The sequence below is a fragment of the Lissotriton helveticus genome, chromosome 10 (genome assembly GCF_964261635.1).
Source record: "Lissotriton helveticus chromosome 10, aLisHel1.1, whole genome shotgun sequence".
In the NCBI taxonomy this organism is placed as follows: Eukaryota; Metazoa; Chordata; class Amphibia; order Caudata; family Salamandridae; genus Lissotriton; species Lissotriton helveticus.
In genome coordinates, this window is record NC_136071.1 from 256606291 (window position 1) to 256628983 (window position 22693).

The 22693-nt window shown below is 44.2% G+C and overlaps 1 protein-coding gene across 7 annotated transcripts in view; it reads left to right on the plus strand.

Annotated features, from left to right (window-relative positions):
- LOC144786230 (mitogen-activated protein kinase kinase kinase 3-like) overlaps positions 1-4734 on the plus strand; it is a 512077-nt gene extending 507343 nt beyond the window's left edge. For all 7 annotated transcript variants that reach the window (XM_078665268.1, XM_078665266.1, XM_078665265.1 and 4 more), the window contains exon 17: positions 882-4734. In XM_078665268.1, the coding sequence (XP_078521394.1) occupies positions 882-1110 (229 nt within the window). In that variant the 3' untranslated portion in view covers positions 1111-4734. The remainder of the gene's footprint in view (positions 1-881) is intronic.
- Positions 4735-22693: the final 17959 nt, after the last annotated feature.

Here is a 22693-nt window from a genome sequence, read left to right on the forward strand (position 1 = left end):
TTTGCAACAGGTTACTGATGTTGTCAGATCCATCCTCTCTCCAATAATCTTGAGAAAGGTCTGAGAGTTGACCATGTCAAATGCAACTAGATATCGAGAAGGGTGAGAAGGCATGACTCCACGTTGTCCATGATAAAGAGCTCATCATCGACAATTTTAAGTATTACCATTTCATTACTGCTGCCCAGGCCACTCTGAAACCTTGACCTATAGCCAGTCAAGTAGATTGTTCGCAAATTGTGTTCGTTTGGTTTAGACACAGCTTTCGAGCACATTGGCCAGAAAGTGAAGGTTTAGATCTGGACAGTAGATACGTTGAAGGTACTTTTAGGATATTTATTTGCAAGTTCTCCCTCATTAGTCAATGTAATTTTTGCAATTCAAGTTCTTCCCGCTCATGAGAGACTCACTTTTACTAACACTTTTTATAAATACATATTTCTAGTGTTTTTCAGTTTAATTATAACTAATAGAAAAAAACTTTTCGTGCTCTCTGGATCCTGGAAGTTGTCCATAAAGCCAAATTATGCAAACATGTGTGGTAGCAAAAGACACTGATATCAGCAGAAATAATGGTTTAGACATGTCGTTCATATGGGCGCTCACAAGCCTTTTTTGCTTGCACTGTATTATATATATATATATATATATATATATATATATATATATATATATATATATATATATATATATATATATAATGTACCTCCTGCATCTATCAGTGTGTTCCTTTCAGCTCACAAATTCAACTGAGTTTCTCATGCTGCGATTATATACAATTAGTATATATGGCTATATAAAATTATTATTTACTTCTGTGTTCTTTACAATTTTTGTTTCAAGCCGTCCCCTAAACTCTTTCAAAAACATTGTCATTTCAGGAGTGTTGGATGCACAGTGGTGGAAATGTTAACAGAGAAGCCACCTTGGGCCGAATATGAAGCCATGGCGGCCATTTTCAAAATTGCAACTCAGCCCACAAAACCAAAGCTTCCGGACTGTGCCTCAGACTACTGCAAAAACTTCTTGAAACAGACATTTGTGGAGGAGAAAAGGCGGCCCACAGCAGAAGAACTTCTGAGGCACCCGTTTGTGAACTGTACCATTTAGGTGCTTACCGGCTAAATAGGAAGGGTGAAAAAAAAACAGGCGCCCCTCTGGTAATCCACAAGTCTTTGATCACTCGTGAGTTCCAAATGCCAACTCGTCCTTATCTGAGAAAAAACCCAAAGGCCAGTCAAATCCAGTGTGTTCAGTGGAGTTGGTTGAGATTCTGGGCAGGGTAGAAAAATCGTCACAGTTTCATCATTCGTGATTAGTGTGGAGTGAGGCAAAATCTCAAATCCATAGTTTACACCTGTGAAAATGCACATACTGAGCAACACTTTTTAAAAATATAGATTAAAGGAAGCCCGTTTCGCTTGCATTTCCAGAGGAAGACAGGAGGTCTGGAATTAAGTTGTGTAAAGCAATCCACGGAGAGCGTCATGGTCGGCGTAAAGAAGCAAAGTCAAGGTTACTGTTAAATGGTCTGATCTCGGTCTTTATAGTGGACTTTGTTGTGATTTCAGCAGACAAAAGGCTAAGTTTAAGGAAATACATGAGTGGGCAGGCAGAAATGAACACTAGAGCCCAAAACACAAACATGGCATTGGTATTGTTCGAAGATCACGGTCTTGCTGATCAGTTTTCGGGAAAACAAATAGCGTTTAGTTTGAGCTTCTATTGACATTATAAGACAACATTTCTATATCAAATGCTAGCCACTCTGAGGCTCATGTATGGCTTTTTGTTTGAGACTTGCACTTTCATCAATCCAAAGGACCATGAACTCCTTCAACTGAAGCCTCTAGCCTTTAAAGGCCCTCTAGAAACCATTCCTCACAATCTTCCATGGGGAAATGTTTTTTATTTGTCTTTCAACCTTCTCAGCAGTTTGGTAAATGCTTGAAACACATTCGTGCCTTTAACAGTTCCCAGAAGAATACAATTGTCTTTGAAACTCATCGTTGATGCAAAATCAATGTGCTGAATTTGTGTTTGTATGCAGGGTGATGTTTGATTTGCCTTTTGCTTCTCAGGCTTACATTACTTGTGATGGGTTGCGTGCCAGTTCCATGTTCATGTGTCTGACGGTCTGCTACATCTTGCCTATAGGAAGACTGGAGATAGAAAACCCATCCACATTTAGTCATGCCTACACAAAATACATAGGTATATGCACTTATGCATTGTCTAAGGTTTATGGGCAGCAGCAGTGGTAGCACTGCAATATTATTCAGTACAGTCTTCATGCCAGCTGTAGCAGGGCAAGAGATCAGTGGGCCCTAATACAAGTTAGGAAAATGAAGCTAGCCTTCCTTGGGGTGTAGTGGGCCCTTAACGCCCTGTGCCCTGGTGCCCATGCACCTGCTGCACTATAATACAAGTTAGGAAAATGAAGCTAGCCTTCCTTGGGGTGTAGTGGACCCATCACACCCTGGGCCATGGTGCCCATGCACCTGCTGCACTATCGATAGCGACGCCTCTGTATGCCGTTAAAGATAATATAGATCTATATTTGCCTTCTTATATTGGCTGTTAAGTAAATTGGATTATTTGACATCTTGATGGATAGGTTGGCTTGTAGATATGATACCACAATAGAAGCACTTGCCTCGAGATAGGCCAATCTGTGTTGATGGGCATTTGACAATTGGGCGCATGCGGCCTCAAACAGACATACAGCAGGTCTTTTGGAACCTAGAGGTTTTTTAGTTTACTCATGACCAAACCCAGGCATGTGCAGACATGCGAGCTGGGATTTGCCCAGCGGGTTTCTGTTCAGGGCATTCATAACTTTGTCCTCATGAAATGATTATTTGTTCTGCAGCCCTGTATTGGTAGCCTTCACTCCCTCTTGAGTCCCTTTAACAAATGCCTCATAGAACCACTTATATACAGCCAATCCATAATTTGATATATTGAAGTGCCATTTTGTGGACCAAACGTATAGTGATGCAGTCACTTTCAACATGAAAGTGCCCGCCTTAAAGACTTAGTAGCTCGCTTAAAGAAGAACATTAATGAGCCATCCACTGAACATTTGTCAGATTTGCTGTCCACCCTTATCTCTCTCTCCCCACCTAAGTTGAAACATGGGGGAGTGCATTGTTCCCCATGGCGAAGCCACCATCAGCTCCAACGTCACAAAAACATTTGTGGCGGATCTGATGCTAGTGGAAGTAGCTATGGAGGCACCACCCAATTTAGGGTCATTCGATATCATTCCTACAGGCATTCTCTCTTTCCAGGTCTGCCATGTTTACCATAGCCTCTTAGAACAGAAAAAGCCAGAAATACTACATGTACACTGGGAGAAATCTCCCAGCAAGTTGGAGATAATAGATATGTTATTTTCAAAAGTTAGATGCAAGCTATGCAGGCGGGTGGGGGGTGGGTAGGGTGTTCTATCTTTGGAAATAATGGACTGACACCCGGAACACAATGATATGGTATGGTGGACCTGGCACCCCATTTTCCCCCCAAAGCTGCTCCAGTCATGGACACAGTTGCAATTTCAGGATGACAATTTCCATATTGTTCACCTTAAATATAAAGTTAATGGCATGATAATGCCAGCTAATCAAACTGCAAATTTCCCCTACATTTTGAACCTTATCTTAATTTTCACACTGGGTCCTTCACAAATACTGTTCCCCCATTTGCATCAGTTAGCCCTGTGCAAGCTTTGTCTGCCCTGTAATTTTTCTCCTACTTTCTGTTGCCTCAGGTTGGACTCCTGCTTTGTTATCTGTAACAGCACTTTCTTCTTTAATGTGATGGTAAGTGGTATTCTGCAACACTTTTTTCAAATTGAAGAAGGCCCCTTAATAGCTACAGACTCTTTACCTTTTCTGCAGTCTTTGAAATGACAGCTAAACGTACAGCCATGAAGACAGCTAAACGTGCAGCCCTGACCTTCTCTTATATGAATGAACCTAAAACTTCCCAGTTCCCTCAAAATGACATTTACCAATCCAGGTAGAGAGAAGTGCCTTTCCTGGGAAGGGCTATATGATGTATGTTGTTTGGAACTTACATTTTCCACTTTGGGCGTGAAATACTTACTAAACTGTTTAATGTAATATGAAGTTTTTCATGTATGTGAATCATACTTTTGTTGTCAATTCCTATATTTTTTTGTTAACCTTACAGTGTTTTGATGTACATAATGGAACTTTAGAAAGGAATGTTAAATATATTTACATTTTCATATGTACTGTATTGAAAATGCATTCATGTAATATATAATAGTAGCAATTTGCATTATTTTTGCAATATGATTTTTGATAATAGATAATCGTTTTTAGATATTGAAATTTTCCCGGAGTGGGAAAATAATGGAGAGTGATATTGTATATCAGCCGATTTATGCTGTATTTGAGAAAGTCTGTAATTTTTTCTCACCAAGCCAAATATAACCACACTGTAAACAAGGCATACCAAACTGAAGTTGGTGGGGAAGGTAAACATAGATCCATGGGGTATGAAGTAGGCCCTACCTTTGCGTGACTGACCCAATGGAGCAATTGAAATGTACATTTTTTCAATAAATATGTAAATAATCAATAGGATATGAAAAATATGCAATTATATCACAGATGTTGCTGAATGTTTAAAGGCTTAATTGTTAGGACTTCTGTAAAACTAGCAGTAACCTGAAAGCAATATCAATAATATGTTTTTTCTACATGTCTGACACAGAGTTCCTCTCCACCACATCCAGTATGATTTGAGGTTGCCCTGGTGTTTCTATTTTGATGTGCAATATTTTTTGGGTGGCACTTCAAACAAGGTTGGCATACTTTAAGACACATTGTCCGAAGAAGTATAGTCAATTTCCATCGTTAACTTTATGTGACATAGAGTCCCCATGATCCAGAAGGAAGTAGTAACTGGCCTCATCGAAATTGAGTGATCCCTGGTAAATGCACAGATCCTGTGCATTTCACTTGGAAACAATCTAAATCTCTTGCTTAAGTACTAAGGATTAATGTAGAATTAATTATCAGTGAAATATGGACTGGGATTACCAATTCTCCCAATAATTGTAAATGCTTATTACTAAAGGGACCCTCAGTGTCCCACTTATAATGCCATTTAACTCCTCCTCCCAGAGTTACCGATGCCCTCCACTCTCAGCTACTCAGGGAAGCCAACTGAGCTGGCACTGGGGTACTGATAATGAGCCACTTAGTCTGCCAACATGTGGTCAGAAGTGAATCTCTGATATTAAACTGTGTGGTAACATCATATAATCAATTGAGAAAGTCTTAGATGAAGCGACAGGAGTTAACCTGCATCCATGCTTCTGATGACATGAAATAATTGGAACATGTCCTGGGTCTCAGGCAGCCCTTCCGGTGACTTGTTGATCTTTCAGACATTCAGCACCACCAACCATTCATGATGCACTCCTATGCTGCATGCAGGCAGTTGTGGGCAGGAGGAGAGTGTTGAAGGAGAGCCATCCTACTCAACCTCAGTTACTGCTTTGTCATTTCTAAATAACAGGAGTGTGATCACACATTTATGGCATTCTCTACCTACTGTAAATGTCTCTTTCGTGGCACATCTCACTAGTTGTCACGCTCGACAAATGACCAAAAAAGCTCCCACACAGGAGGTTGCTTTGTGATGAAGTAAGAGGGCTTCTGCGTGTGATATCCCACTTAATAGAGGATGATGCCTAAATGACATGCTAGAATGTTTCCATCCCTTTTTTTAAGCAAATAAAAACTAACATTTGCAGTCTAAGTAAAGATTAACTAAGCATTGCAGCCTATAGATTGACGTCTTCATCCATTCAGAATTTTCCTCTTATTTCAATTTCTTTGGAGAAAACTTTGCAATGAAGTACCCGTGAACTTCTTTTTTTACTTGTTCATTGTCTTTGAGGTGCAGCATTTTCACCTCACATTCAGCCCCAGGATTATTCTTGATATTATATGACCATGGAAAAGACCAAGCAACTCATACAGCGCATAACATCATGAAAGCGCCGGTCCTTCCCTTTAAACTCAAGAACTATATTCAGCTGGTCAGAGAGAGTCTCAGTTTAACCTAATTCCCCACTTTAGGCAAATGTAGAAAAATTTAGCGGCAGTTGAAATGCGTCTCTTGAAATATATTTCTTTGCAACAATTTCTGTGAAATGTTATCTGACCATAGTAAATGTATGAGTGCATATTAGGATACACTTCACAGTTATAATAATTACTGGTTTTCCATTTATAATATTGGAGTAGATTCACACAGAACCTTTCAAGACTTAACATTTGCCGATATTTAGAGTTCTGAACAACGGGGGAAATTCCTGTCACTCCCACTAACGTACCAGAACTAAATGGTCGGAAAATGTCAATTTCATCAAATACAAAATATAGAAAAGTACAATTAATTTTTCACAGATGTTTTTTTTAAATAAAAAATGTTTTAAATAAAAAAACACATGCACAGCTGTCTAGCAAAGGACTTCAATCCTCATACGTTTTCATGATCTTATTTTTATACCAGCGGCATCTCAATATATTTTTCCTTTTTTGAGGCATTTGGAGCGGGGGTCTCAAAATGCACTGAAATTGTAATTTGACGACACTATGAGGATGATATCTCATTGTGTGGAGTGGATAAAAAATACCTGTAAAATAAATCATCAAATACACCATTTGAGACCGTATTCACTAGACCGTATTACACGATAAAAGAAAGCCTCATAGTAAAGCTCTGCCTTATCAGTACAAGATTTTGGTTCTGCGCCCTATTGGAATTGGCAGTCAATCTTTATTTTATTTTACATTTTTATGTATTTTTTTATCTTTTATTGTTTTCTCAGGACAAGTGTACATAAATGCAGGACAGATCATGAACAATGTCTTGCAGTGCTGTTTTCTGCATCTTAGTACATTATGAATTAATTCCGATTTTCCATTCAGAGATACGATATTCCACATGAAGGCCATCCCCAATTGAATTGTTATGTTTATTATATGTATTTGTGCATTCTTTTTTCCTTTGCCAGTGCCTACTCCCCTACATCTTTCTTCCATTTTCCGAACATTGAACCCCGCCTCTGTATCTTAATACGTTCCTTGGCTCATACTAGACGTAGTGCCATAAACTTGTGTCTCGTTTTCTTTTTTTGTTTGTCAGTGTAGCCCTGAGGAACAGCATTCTATCATGTTTTCGACATTATTTTCCCACAGCTGAATGTATCTCAAGGAAAGCTGCTTCTTAGAACTCCTTACCTTGTCTATGTGCCACATGATATACTCGAGATCAGTGGTTCGCCTCATCACATCTTGGACACACATCCGGTTTGTGTGGGTAGATCCTGTGTATGATTTCAGCGATAAAATATAAAGTATTTCTCGTTCAAGACTCTATGCTATTGTTACAAATCCTCGACATACAGTGGCCCTAGAGACATGCAGCCTTCCATCAAACTCTATACTCCTTGGAGCAATCTCAGGGGGCTAGCAGGGTTTGTATTCCAAAAGTGAGAAGAATGTGCCTGATTAGCAGCTCTTTTGGTTTCCTGTCTTCAAACATTTGGAATTCACTGCATCATTCTCTCCATCAAGTCCCCATAGAACTCCTTTTTAGAAAGCAATTAAAAATATGGCTGATTGGAAAGAATAGATCTGTTATTTTCTACAAGTATGTAGTACAGGGAATCTTGGTCTGCAGCGCTGGGACACTTAGTTAGAAGTAACTATGTTCTTTAAAAGTGTCATTATTATTATTATAAATTGAGAAATATGGATGTGGACTAACAGCCAGAGCTGCTGAATTTGGATCACGGGAAGCAGGTTCGATTCCTGTTGGTGACTTAACAGCCTTTGATTCTGGGAAATCACTTAGGGCCTGATTACGAGTTTCGGCGGTGTGGGCCAGCCTGTAATTCACTGTCGCTCCCCCGCACGATCCGAGATTCGTCGTCCCACGCCCGAAAGATTACAAGTTATTTGTAGTCTGGTGGGCGGTATGGCAGTCCCTCTTTCAAAGCCTGCAGTGCCTTTGAAAAAGACACAACTATGAGAACGCCTCACAAGGTTCCTGCAGGGCAAAGATTGAAAAGTCCATGCCGTGCAGGAACTCTTGTTCATGAACACAGGGGGGCACATGTTATGCCCACCTGTGTGCATGTACAAGCGGAGGAGGCACAGGGGGCTCTCTAGGGCCCCCTTTGTTTCCTCTGCGCCAGGGTTGACATGGAGTAGAAACCTCCACGTCACTGCCGGCAAAGAGGAAACTGACTTCCCTTCCACCGCGGTGCCGGTGGTCCCAGGGCTATCCGGCCACCCAACTCGTAATGGGGCGGTCGGACCGCCGGTGTGGCGGTTGCTAGACCACCACCACCGCGCAACCACGAGACTCGTAATTTACCCCTTAATCTTCTGTGCTTAAAATAAAATGAATATGACTTTGTGTGTGTGTGTGTGTGTGTGTATATATATATATATATATATATATATATATATTTTATTTTATTTTATTTTATTTTTTATCAGAATCCACCACTGGGCCTCGTTTTAACCAAAAATTGATCGGCCTTAACCAATACTCTGCTGCAGAAGGGGTTTTTCAAATTTGCTAAAATCAATACTATCAACGCAAGTTTTCATAAGTCTTGTGATTTGAGCAAACGAATGCCACTAGCAACCCACTCTAAAAACTGCTCCAGAGTCCAGTACAGTTCACCATCTGCCATTTGTATTGGCAGATCAATATCTTGGCCACAGTCTGATATTGAAGGATGTGCACAAGGTTGTGACGTTTAGAAACAATTGCTGTTATTACATTAAGAAATACCCGCCTGCCTCATGGCCTTTAAAGCTAGGTCAGTTGCGAAAGTTTGTTCAAAAAAATTGGGTCCTGGTTCTAAAAAGTTTGGGAAGCTGTTCTAGGTTACAATGGATCGTAGAAGGAAAACGAATAGAATGTGGTCACTTATGACATAAAGTCATGTGGTAGCTGTAACTGTCGTATCCAATAGGAATAATGCATTTAGAAGGACCAATAGTAGTTTTACTGTGTTTGTATTATTCTGCTATAAAACTATGCAATAATGTAATGCGTGTAAAGTAATACATGTATCTGATGTCATTTTTCTAAACCCTTTTGAAATGTATGTCCATTACTAAAGAAAACCCAATGACGCACTGTGCATTAAAAGAATATAGGCAGCGGTTTTGTCAAAATTGTTGAATGTACTTTGCAAAGCGCTGTAAAACTTTTTTTGCATGAAATTACACGTTTCCTAATTTTGTTTTATTAAGGGGCCTATTTTATTGGCAAAAGATATCAAATTGTATTTCAATAAATTAATTGTGTCTTTTTTAAGTGTTTGTTTTTTTATGGCCTTCCACAAAAGTGACATTTTTATTGAGGCACAGAATGTGCAAGAGTAGTGAACATCAGAACAGGTATTTACAGTGCAATGCAAATTGTCCAGTTTTGCTCTAATCAGATTTACACCCATTACCATAGGAGTTCTTTAGGAGCGCAGTGTGAAAACTGCTTGTCTTTATGGTTTAACACCTTGGTGGCACAGTCAAACCATATTAGAGGTAGCCATCCGCACTTACCATGAGCAGAACACTGGTGGTAACTGCTCATGGAAAAATATGTGAACAGTCATGATACCTGTGTTATGCATAGTTTTTCTCAGCTGAGCCTTAGGGCCTTATTATGATGTTAGTCAGTAAGCCTTCCCAAAGACTCCTTGACCGGAATCGTTTCCGACCGACTCAGGTTTAGGGAGTCTGACCGATTCCGATGATTCCGAACACCGTTTGGTTGGACTCCCATTGACTTCAATGGAAGCCTGTGTTCTGACCGACAACACAGGCTCCCATTGAAAAAAGGGGTGGTTGTGGAAAACCTTGCACCCTTTGGCGGGCACCCCATGGTGCCTGCCACACTGTGCATGGTTGGAAAGAGGGGACCCATGGTTACCCCCACAGGCTCCAACCGGAGGCTTCGAGGTGAAGGGGGGCCTGCTATGGCTCCCCAAAGTAGGTTTCTGACAGCCAAGTCATGTCAGACAGATCGATTCGGAAAGGCTGTCGGAATCCGACATCGAAATCGGTCGGTCAGAAATGCGGGCAGTTGAACTGTACGATTCGGTTCCTACCGATTCAGACTTTCCGAATGCTGGTCGGAACCGATTCGGAATGACCGACTGGTTACCTTGTGTTGTAATTGGTCAGTCGGATATGCCACCGAGTTGGTCAGAAACATGGGTTCCGACACGGGTTGGAGAAACCGAATGTCATTCGGAGCCTTTATTGACCACAGTGTAATCGACCCCTTTCTTTTGAAAGTGAAGCCCAGCGGTAACGGTAATCCCATATCTGTGTTTTGCCTCACAATTTTCTTCCGAAATTTTAATGAAAATTTAAGACAAAAGGTGTTATAAAACAAGAGGACCTATATGCTAGAAATCTAAATGTGTGTTTTTGGTAGAAATTTGCAGAAACAGAGAACAGCAGATCATAGAGACATTGAATATATATGTGTGAAGATAAAAAATGCTATTGTTATACATCAAATCATGCCCTCTGCACTAATTGAGGAATAAAACAAATTAATCATTTAGGTCAGGGATTTCCAAAGTAGATGCAAGAGTGCCAGATCCATTCCAGATTTTCAGACTATCCATGCAATACAAATTTACATACAGTGAATACTGAAAGTATGTACATAATTAGTGGTTACTGTGAACATCAAGCCCGCCTGAGGTTGCCTGGGCATGCTTGGCATTGGTATCTCTGGCTTTTATGACAATCATCACTGTAAATGCTCCCCCTTTGTGCAGTTGTTAGTACTAGCATTTAGCTTGTATTGAAGCATATCACATTTTCACAAATAAGAGGCACAGACACAGGAAAATAAAGTAATTTATCACACCACAACTGGTCGAACAGGTAATCTGGGAATCCTAGGATAATTGGGCCTGATTACGAGTGCAGCAGTCTTCTGACCACTGCACTCGTGGTGGCGCAGCAGCAGCAATCCGCCGGGTTATAACTTTCAAAGTTGTACTCGCGGTGGACCACAGACTGCACCAGGGAACAGTCTTTCCCTGGCGGTGGCGGAGCTGCGCCCCAATGTAAAATGCTCAGCGGGTCTGCGCCATTCCCGTTTAGCATATTTCAAGTTCCTGCACCGCCAGCCATTTTATGGCGGGAGCCCCACCACGAAAAGGCTGGTGGTGCAGGAACAAAGGGGGCCCTAGAGGGCCTCCATACCCCTGCCATAGGGATATATTCAAGGGGGGCACAAAATGTGCCCCCCTCTCTGTATTGCCCCAAAGTTCCAGCTTGGCATGGTCGGCACCGTTCATGCAATGCTGGAACTTTTTTTGCCGTTCCCATTGCAGTGCCTGTTTCTAGTTACACAAGTTCAACTAGTAATAAGGAGGACGGTCCTTGCATGGCTTTGGCACAGCTGTGCCGGGGAGAGCCGGCACAACTGTGCCAAAGTCATAATCAGCCCCAAAGGTTCGATCTTGCGGTTTCACCGTCAAGAGCATAGCCAGAAGTCCTTTCCTGGACCGGATTCACTATACTCCCAATGAGGTTTGGATCCAATTAATTGTATCCTACACAGTACGCAAGTCTTGGGTATCTATAGAAGCAAATCTTCAAATAGAACCCAACAGAGAACAATTGTAAATTTGAAAGATATACCCAGATGACTTAGACAAAAAGGACTATAAAGGGAGGATTTTGGTTCTAAGGCTGAACTTTTTCAATGCTTATCCTGGAGTTCTCAAAGAGGAGAACTACCTATAGTAGGTTTAGAATGAACATCCTCACTCTCCTTTTCCAGCTCTCTCCAAACTGCATGGTTTCTCCTCACGCCCACCTCACCAACCTCCACTTTATCTGCCAATGCACCCCTATGGTTTGACACCTTTTGTGGTGCCAATATTCTGTTATGAGAAAGCTATAACCCTTGACACCTATTGTACAACAGTATCTTCTTTATCAGATATTTTAATTTTTCCATAATTTGCAGCTTGAATCATAGGTGTGGGATACCTTAGACATGGGGGTGCGGATCATTACCACAAAAATAAAGGAAGTGACACACATAGTTATCTCTTGCACATATGCATCTCTGTACCTTTGGTACCATTTCTACTATGGTGCATAGTGTCATTAACCATAGTCAAAATTCTAAGTCAGGTTGTGGCATATGGGCTTTTTGTCATGAGATTATGGATGTTTCATGATAAAAATCTTCACTGGAGAGGAGTTGGCCTAAGGGCTAGGGCGGTCGCCCTCAAATCGGGGGAAGTGGGTTTGAGTCTCGGCAATGATACTGAACATCCTGTGATACTGGGCAAATCACTTAATCTCCCCGTGCCTGACCAAAAATGAATGTGTCCTCATGTAATGCAACTGGTGCTATGTTAAGCACTCTGATACCCAATACCGGGTCAAGTTTGCGCTATATAAGACTCGGAAAAAAGGACCACCCCCGGAAAACAACAGGCACCAGTAATCAGTTTCAAGAAAAAGCTTTACACAAAAGGAATTTTCTTCACAGCCTTTTCTTTGCAGTCTAAAACACGTCAGCAACAGGATCCAGTAGAAACCATGTGCAGCTGCAATTTTGTCTTTTGAAAGTGTCCTTTCACTATTAGCAGTTGCTGAATATAAATGTAATTAAAGCAAATATAATATTTTTGAGTGTTTTCACTTTGCTGTCTGAGTGTTGCATTTAAAGGCTCAAAATCCACATTTTAAAAGTTCTCAAAATAATCTCTTGATATACATGACTGAATGTCAGGACAACAGTAATGGCCTACATTAATTAAATTGCCCAAACACCTGACTTGTAATTGCTCATAAATGAACATAGTAGTAGTGGTAGTAATAAATCCTCATTCGATTATGTATCATAATCATAAAAGATAAAAAACATAAGATCCACATAAATACATTAAAAACATTAAAATATGCATTCCACCATCATACGCTCAGATTGCACAATCTATAAACATTAAGTACAATTTAGGGGAAGGGAAGCCAAGCTATATGTAACATCATTGTCACATCATTGTAAGTTAGGTGCACATAATTTTATTCCAATATAGGGCTCCTTTTAGGCCATAACCACATGGTCAGGTAATAGCTGTAAATATAAAAAAATTGGTCGAAACCCCTGGATTTTGAAAGCGGTATTAAATACTTTTTTCGTAAAAATTCATAACATTTACTACAAAAAAACAAATGTATCAAGGATTTGGGGGAGCAGCCGTCACAAGGGCAAGTTAAGAGTGCATGGGGATCATACTGGCCCAGGGGGGAAACTGATCATTGTATGGATGGAGCCCCATGAAATTTTGTAAGCAATGATCTGTCCCAAAGATGTCCTTCAAGTGGTTTAAAAAACATACCTTGAGGATGCTCCAATCTCCGTTTTTAAGAAACTGTGGCCTATTAAAAAGGTCAATACAATCTAAGGAGCGGGCGACAGTTTTGATATAATTTAACCAAGGTATCTTGTGACCATACATATATCCGAGACAATCCTCAATCACACTCTTGTTAAAGTTCAATCTCTCGTCACATCATACTGAGATCCAAAGTAACAATGGTGCCAGTTTAACTAGATTCTCCACATACTCCAATCCCAATTCTTCATGAATGAAAAAGAATGCACTGTTTATGCTCAGGCTCAATAATTTTCGACAAAATCTGTCCTCTTCCTGCTGGATCACCTTGCATTTACGGTACCCCCAAATTGACACACCGTAAGTCAACACTGGGAGGCATATCATTCTATAAATTTGCAGTAGGGGGCAGAATGGGTTTGTTGCCTATTGAGGAGGAAAATCTAAACAGAGCGCTGGAAGCTTGACTAAATTTAGAGCAGCGGTTAGATAAGCAGGTAAGCCAATTGTTCTGGTAGTCAAAAGACAATCCCAAATATCGGGAAGAAGGGACCCTGGTAATTGTTCGCCCCTTGATATCAATAGGTCTAGTTTTTGCAGTCTTACTCCCACAGACCATATAGTGAGTCTTGGAGATGGTAGTGTCCAGGTCCAAGCCATCCATAAAAGCAACAAAAAGATCAACCAATCGCTTTAGCCCATTTGCTGTTCTAGCCATCAATACTGCATCATCAGCATAGAGTAGAGAGGGCACACTAATTAATTTTATCTTGGGCAGGTCAACACCTTTGTCCATCAGACAGGTATTCAAACTATTTATATATAACAAAAATGAAATTGGTGCCATCATACAATCCTGCCTTACCCACCAAGGGGGACTAAATGCTTGGGTACACTCCCCCTCCATACAATATCTAACACAAGCATTGACATCTATATGTAGGACTCTATGAAAAATTACGAGATGGGAATGCAGTCCTAATACATCCAGAATATCCCAAAGCTTTGACCTGTTTACCCAGTCAAAGGAGCTACTGAAGTGTCTATAAATGCAAAAAAAATGGACCCCTGTTTCGCCACTACATATTTAACTATCAATAGGTTAAGGTTCATACATTGTTCCAGGGTGCCCATCCCTTCCCTAAATTCATATTGGACAGGGCAAATAATATCATGAGTTTGGGCCCAGGCTTCTACCCGTTTTAAAACTATATGACTTACCACCTTCACAACTGAGTTTAACAGGGAGATTGCTCTGTAACAAGTGGGATCCTGCCTATTCTCCTTTAGCCTTCCTATTGGCTGGCACCATTGTCACTCCATTTGTCTTCCTCCCCATTTAAGGCATGCATACCCAATGCCTTTTTCTGAAGTTTAGCCCTCCCCGAGCGATTGGCCTCACTTCTTTTTAACACCCATTGTCACCCTCACACCCCCTCACCCCCACACACCCTCACACCCCCTCACACACACATCCTCACTCCTCCTCACCCTCACACCCCCTCACCCTCACACCCCCTCACCCTCACACACCTCCTCACCCTCACACCCCCTCACTCTCACACCCCATCACCCTCACACACCTCCTCACCCTCACACCCCTCACTCTCACACCCCCTCACCCTCCCTCACACCCTCACCCTCACACCCCATCACCCTCACTCACCTCTCACCCACCCTCTCACCCTCACCCACCTTTTCACCCTCACCCACTCTCTCATCCTCACCCTCACACACCCTCTCACCCACCCTCACCTCACCCCCCTCCCCTCACCCTCACACACCCCCTCACACCCCCTCACCCTCATAACCCCTCACCCTCACAAACCCTCACTCACCCTCTCACCCTCACTCACCCTCTCACCCACCCTCTCACACACCCTTTCACCCTTGTGAGAAGTTGGCCTGATATATAATGTTCACTATTCTAGTGAGCACTCTGTATCAGTCCAAACAACCCTTATTGAAGATTGGTTGTAAGTCAACCTTATAGACCAGCTATCCTAGTAGCATGGATACGAGCAGTCTAAGGCTAAGACTCTAGAGAGCGTGTTAAGCCAGCTGTTTTACCATCACATTACCCCTTGAACACCAAGTGAAAGGACACCACACAAGTTGTTATCAAAAATAAAGTGTATTTATTTATAACAGGACTACCCTGGCTCTTTATGAGACAGGGAGCTAAGCACACAACAAAACTCTTAAAGAATTACTGAAAGTCGCACAATTTACACAAATGCCCGAGGGGCACGAAAAACCATATACACAAGAAGTGGAATGCGAAGTTACTAGCAGGTAAGTAATACTTTTCTAGACTGTAGAAACGCTAGGCCTACAATGCTGAACCCTTAGATTAGAAGCAGGAGGCCTAGGGACGCCGTGTGCAGAGTGGGAACTCTCACGCGTAATGCGGGAACAAGTCTATGGATACTAGCACTTCACAAAGTTACTGTTCTCGGGCGAACCCGACTAGGTGGGTCGAAAACAAGGGTGGATCCGAACACTTAGGGTGTTGGACTATGCTGGAGCACCGGAGTACTCAGTTTACCTAGCCCAGGGGATGCGGCTGCATAGGGTTCAAGTTGCGTCGGAAACCCTCGTTGAAGATCCAGGAGCCTGAAGAAAGAAGTTGCTGGCAGGCGGCCAGTGAAGGAGTTCGTGGTGATCCAAGCCTGGATCAGGGAAGAAGAAACCTGTAAGCAGAGGGGACCAAGTTGTGAATCACTAGCCAGTGATTTGAGTGGGCACCAGGATGGCACCGGACGAAGTCACCTCAGCCAGGTGAGTGGGCGCTGCTGGGCTCTGCAGTCTCTCGGACCAGGAGGCGTTGTCGGCGACCAGGATGGAGGTGCGAGCTGTCCCACGAAGTTGCTTGCTGTCGACGTCGCTGGACCCAGGATTGGGCAACAAGTCTTGGCAAATGCAAGGCCCACGCGGTGGACCTAAAATGGCGTCTTGAGTGGACCAGGAGGGTCCAGGGTGCTCCTCTTTTGGAGGGGAGCAAGGGCTAGTCTGGAGCAACCAGACCAGCAGTGGTTGTCATCGTGGAGCGTCGTGAGAGGGCCACTAGCCAACGGGCAAGCGACCTGGACAACGCGTTGAGCAGCAAAGAGCAGAAGGGCCCCACGCAGATCTCGTGGATGCAGGGGGGCTGAACTTCGGTGCTGGAGCTGCTCAGGGTCGGGGCTTCTCTTACCCCAAAGCACTCAGTCGAGGGTCACTCGGTGGTCGTGCTGGACAAGCGTCGTGCAGTTCTGAAGATGGCCGGTCCCTCGAGGTCTCGTCGCACCCATGGATCACAGCTGAGCTGATGATGTAGGTTGAGGTCAGAGGTGCCAGGGAAGCCGGTTCTCGTCGTGCTGGAGCAGTCTTGATCCGGAGGAGAGACTGGCAACAAACCGCGATGCTTGGTTGGTGCCTGCTGCTGCAGGGTGACTACTCCTTAGTCACAAGGGAGAATCTTGGGAAGAAGTCTTGAGTTCCTTTCGTGGAAAGTAGTTTCAGGATTCAAAGATGATCTAATTTGGAAGGGGGCCAGTTCCTACCTTTATTCTGCAAAAAGGGGCTGGCACGCGACTAAGTCCTGCCCTATGGGTGGGACTAGGAGGGGGGTGGTTACACCCCTCTCCTTTGGCAGGCTTTCCCCAGATCAGGGGCTGGAGTGCCCCTGGAACTGGTTCAAGCCGGCCTATGCATAGTGAGCACCGGGGTGCCACTTGCAGTCACCTTCCTCTAAAGCCCTGCCTACCTAGGATACACAAAATCCTGTCTGGGGCGGTGCTGGCACCGCCCCTGGCAGGAAACCCTTTGTCCTTGCCTCCTGGGCTGGGAGGACTCCCAGCAGCAGGAGGGCAGACTTGTGTCTCGGTGGCAGCATCCATTTTGTGGAGCTAAGGCTCTGTCTAACTTTAACCGGGGTTACAGGTTACATACATGTCGTGTCCCTCTAGAAGGGTGGAATGCTAACCCCGTCGCCAGAATTGGCGAGGGGTTAGTATTCCAATTCGTATGACACCTTACTCGACATGTTTTGATAAAGCGATACCAGAGTTGGCATATAACCGCGAGGATTATAATGCACTTAAGAGTATATGGTATGCGATATCATGGAAGCGGCTAAGGGATGGATCCCGAAAGCCGCAGACAGGCTCAGCTCACGCCAGAGCCCTATCTCACACGATTCCAAGCACTCTGCCTTCAGGACTGTTAAGGCCTGCCATAGGAGTGACTGATAGGAATACATGTGTCCATTTTAGGGTTAGATATAGGTATACTATATCTAAAGCAAAGGGTGATTACACCACCTTGCCCCAGCTGTCGTGCAGCCAGTTGTGTCAGATTTGGATGGCCAGCCAGGGGTGGCATAATTCATGCTGCAGCCCCTGGTAGGCCCTGGGTACACCTATGCCCTGGGTACCTAAGGTACACTGTACAGGGACTGATAAGGTGACTCAGTATCCAATTAGATATGTACCTAAGGTACATGGAATCCATTTTTCAGAGAGAGCAGTAGGCCTGGGGACCTGAATAGCAGGGCCCCAGGTCAACTAAGTCAGAAAACCAGCAAAACACCAGGCAAAAAGTTTGGGGCGACCATAGTCAGGGATCTACCTTCCTACAACCCTCACACACACTCTCACCCTCACACACCCTCACCCATCCTCACCCCTCACACACCCTCACCCCTCACACACCCTTACACTCTCACCCTCCCACACACCCTCACCCTCACACCCACTCACACTCACTCCCCCTCATCCCCCTCCCACCCCCACACCCCCTCACACCCTCACCCACACCCTCACACCCCTTCACTCTCACACACCCTCACACCCCTCACACCCCCACACACCCTCAGCCTCACTCATCCTCACACACGCTCTCACCTTCACACACCCTCTCAGCCTCACACCCCCACACCCTCACACACCCACACACCCTCTCACCCTCACACACACTCACCCTCACACCCTCACCCTCATCCACCCCCTCACACACCCTCACCCTCACACACCCTCACCCCCCACCCTCACACACCCTCACCCTCACCCTTACCCCCGTCACCCTCACACACTCACCCTCGCATCCCCTCACCCTCACAACCCCACACCCTCCCCCTCACACACCCTCACACCCCCTCACCCTCACACACCCTCACACCCCCTCACCCTCACACCCCCACACCCTCGCCCTCACACGCCCCCTCACCCTCACACCCCCTCACCCTCACCCTCACACCCCCACACCCCCTAATCCTCACAACCCCTAACCCTCACAACCCCTAACCCTCACACACCCTCACCCTCACACACCCTCACACCCCCTCACCCTCACTCACCCTCACCCACCTTTTCACCCTCACACACCCTCTCATCCTCACCTTCACACACCCTCTCACCCACCCTCACCTCACACCCCCTCACAACCCCTCACCTTCACAAACCCTCACCCTCACTCACCCTCTCACCCACCCTCACCCACCCCCACACTCTCACACACCCTTTAACCCTCACACACACACTCACCCTCACACACCCTCACCCACCCTCACCCCTCACACACCCTTACACCCTCACCCTCCCACACCCCCTCACCCCCACTCACACTCACTCCCCACACCCCCACACCCCCTCACACCCTCACTCTCACACACACCCTTACACCCCCTCACTCTCACACCCCCTCACCCTCACACCCCCTCACTTTCAAACACCCTCACCCTCACACCACTCACACCCCCTCACCCTCACCCTCAATCATCCTCACACACCCTCTCACCTTCACACACCCTCTCAGCCTCACACCCCTCACCCTCACACCCTCACACACCCTCACCCTCACACACCCTCACCCTCACACACCCTCACCCTCATACACCCCCTCACACACACCCTTACACACCCTCACACCCCCACCCTCACACACCCTCACCACCGTCACCCTCACCCTCACACCCTCACCCTCACACCCCCTCACCCTCACAACCCCTCACCCTCACAACCCCACACCCTCCCCCTCACACCCCCTCACACCCCCTCACCCTCACACCCTTGCACCCCTCACCCTCACACACCCCCTCACCCTCACACACCCTCACCCTCACACCCCCTCACCCTCACACACCCTCACCCTCACACTCCCTAACCCTCACACCCCTAATCCTCACACCACACCCCTCACCCTCACACACCCTTACCCTCACACCCCCTCACCCTCACACCCCCTCACACCCTCACACCCTCACACACTCTCACCCTCACCCACCCTCACCCAAAACCTCCGTCATCTTCACCCCCGTCACCCTCACCCCTGTCACCCTCACCCCTCACCCTCACCGTCACCCCCTCACCCTCACACACCCTCACCCCCATCACCCTCACCCTCATCACCCTCACCTTCACCCCCTCACCATCACCCCCTCACCATCACCCCCTCACCATCACCCCCTCACCCTCACACCCTCACCCTCGCACACCCTCACCCCCGTCACACACCCTCACACACCCTCACCCACCCTCACACCCCTTCACCCTCACACCCTCACCCTCATACCCCCTCACCCTCACACCCCCTCACCCTCAACCCCCTCACCCTCACTCACCCTCACACACACTCACACACACTCACACACCCTCACCAGCATAGCATAACAAAACATAGCATAGCATAACAAAACATAGCATAGCAAAACACAACAAAGCATAGCATAGCTTAACAAAACATAGCATAGCAAAACAAAACATATAATAGCATAGCAAAACATAGCATACCAAACACAATAAAACATAGCATAGCATAACAAAACATAGCATAGGAAAACAAAACATAGCATAACATAACAAAACATAGCATAACAAAACACAACAACACATAGCAGAACAAAAAACAGCAAAACACAACAAAACATAGCATAGCTTAACAAAACACAACAAAACATAGCATAGCAAAACAAAACATATAATAGCATTGCAAAACATAGCATACAAACACATCAAAACATAGCATTGCATAGCATAACAAAACATAGCATAGCATAACAAAGCATGGCATAGCATAACAAAGCATAGCATAGCATAACAAAGCATAGCATAGCATAACAAAACACAGCATAGCATAACATAACAAATCAAAGCATAGGATAGCAAAACATAGCATAGCATAACAAAACATAGAATAGCAAAACTAAACATAGCATAGCATACAGCATCACTCCGCACCACCACAGCATCACTCAGGGGCACCACAACATCACTATGTGCTACCACAGCCTCACTGAACGCCACGGCATCACTCGTTCGCCATCAAACATCACTCAGCGCCACCACAGCATCAATCTGTGCAACCATTCAACAACACCTGGTTCAAATATGTTCTCTCAATGTTTCAAGTTTTATTACAAATGTAACAAAAAGATGTTAATATTTCACTTCTGTTCTTGGATTTTCGTCACAATAAAATACACTGAACATAATCTTCACAAAAGTTATTTACAAAACTTTAAGCTATTGCCATTATAAATTACAATAACTTTTATTTAAGTATTAATTATTGAAAAAAAAATTAAAAGCCATTGTTATTTGTAATATCAATACATGCAAGTCACGTAAATAAAACACATATTGCATTACAAATGCTATAGCTGTCACATTTACGAAAGTTATAACTATTGGCATTGTAAATGACAAAGCTATTAATTTCGCTATTTTCAAAATAAAAAATGTGTCATTTACAATACCAATAGCTCAAACTTTCCTAATGCGAGACCTATTGCATTGCAAATGCTTGTTTATGTAGAAAGGTAAATGGGCTGCTGCCATTGACACTGAGATCGTTTTGTTATTGTAATCATTGTAATATAGCACAGCGATCTATTTACCAGCATCAAGGGGCTGCTAGACATGGATTTAGATTCTATTGTTTTTTCCCAATCTGTTGTTTTTCTAAGATTGCAGAAAGGGTTCCTTTGGAACGTGATAAAGTCTTGCTAGTACAGACAACCATAATCACTGTGATACGTTTTATATCCTGACTTAATGTTTCTCCCAATCAGTAACTCTTAACATATAATTTTACAACCTTGGACGATATGTGATTCCTACCCCTTATAATAAACATTATCCTATGTAACATTTCCTGTATATTGATTTACTCACTTATATGATTTATTGTGCCTCTGTGTGAGATGTAAAGCCCTCTTGACACCCTAGACTGGGATGAATAGGTCTGTAAAAGAATAGTAGGTGCCATTGAAATCATTAGTTGTGTAATTACTCATGCACACAGATAAGTCTTGCATTCTTACAGTGAATGCACATCTCTTAAATGGGAAGACGTGGGGGCCTGAACAAAGTAAAAAGTCTGCTTCCAAGTCATAATTTCGCTAAATTACTTGTGAAATAGTAAGCTGTGTGCATTTGTTTCTCTCCATTGCATTGGTACTTTGGCATCCAGGTAATAGTTTACAGATAGCTCAAGCCCAGGGTGATACTTGAACAAAAGAAGGGCTGATGGCCCTTTGAATGGGCTTTTGATTTGGGCCCAGCTGGCAGTGACAATAAGAAAGTCCCCATACTGCCTGCAGGTTGCTCCTCCGCAAAGAATGCAGACAAAGTGCAGCTGCTGCTGCAGTATGTTCCTGGTGTCAGAAAATGACACCAGGGCAAATTCAACATGTTTCCTTAGATCAGTCGGATCCTAGATCTGGCCTAAAACTAGCATCTGGAACCAAGTTCAAGCTTGATTTCCCAACTTTCCAGCACTGAGTATTCAAAATAAGAAGAAAAGAGAGAAAAGCGGCAACTATTATTACCATCTGGAATTAGCTTGGGGAAAATGGGCAACCAAAAGACACCCGTCTTTCTCCTTGTTTCCTCGGGTCTGTGATGACCTCTGGGGGTGATGGAAAAAGCATATAGGCATGGTGAGATCACAAGGGGGAATTAGCAGTTTGTGACATCCCAGCACCTGGCCATGGCTGACAGATTCATTGCATAACGGCAGAGTTTAGAAGCTGGCTTTACCAAGGGAAAGTTATGATGAGGCCTAGCGGCTAGAGCTGCCACGTAGCCGTCCTCGGCACTTACCATTACATGATTCTAGGTAAATTGTGTATTCTCCCTGGGCCTAATAACGCAAGTGTAAGGTGTGTGAGATGTATATGTGTAATCCCCACTTGCTGTACACGTTGTTGTGGATCGTCTTAGATCCCCCCATCCAATGTGCAGCTTGTCCATAATGCAC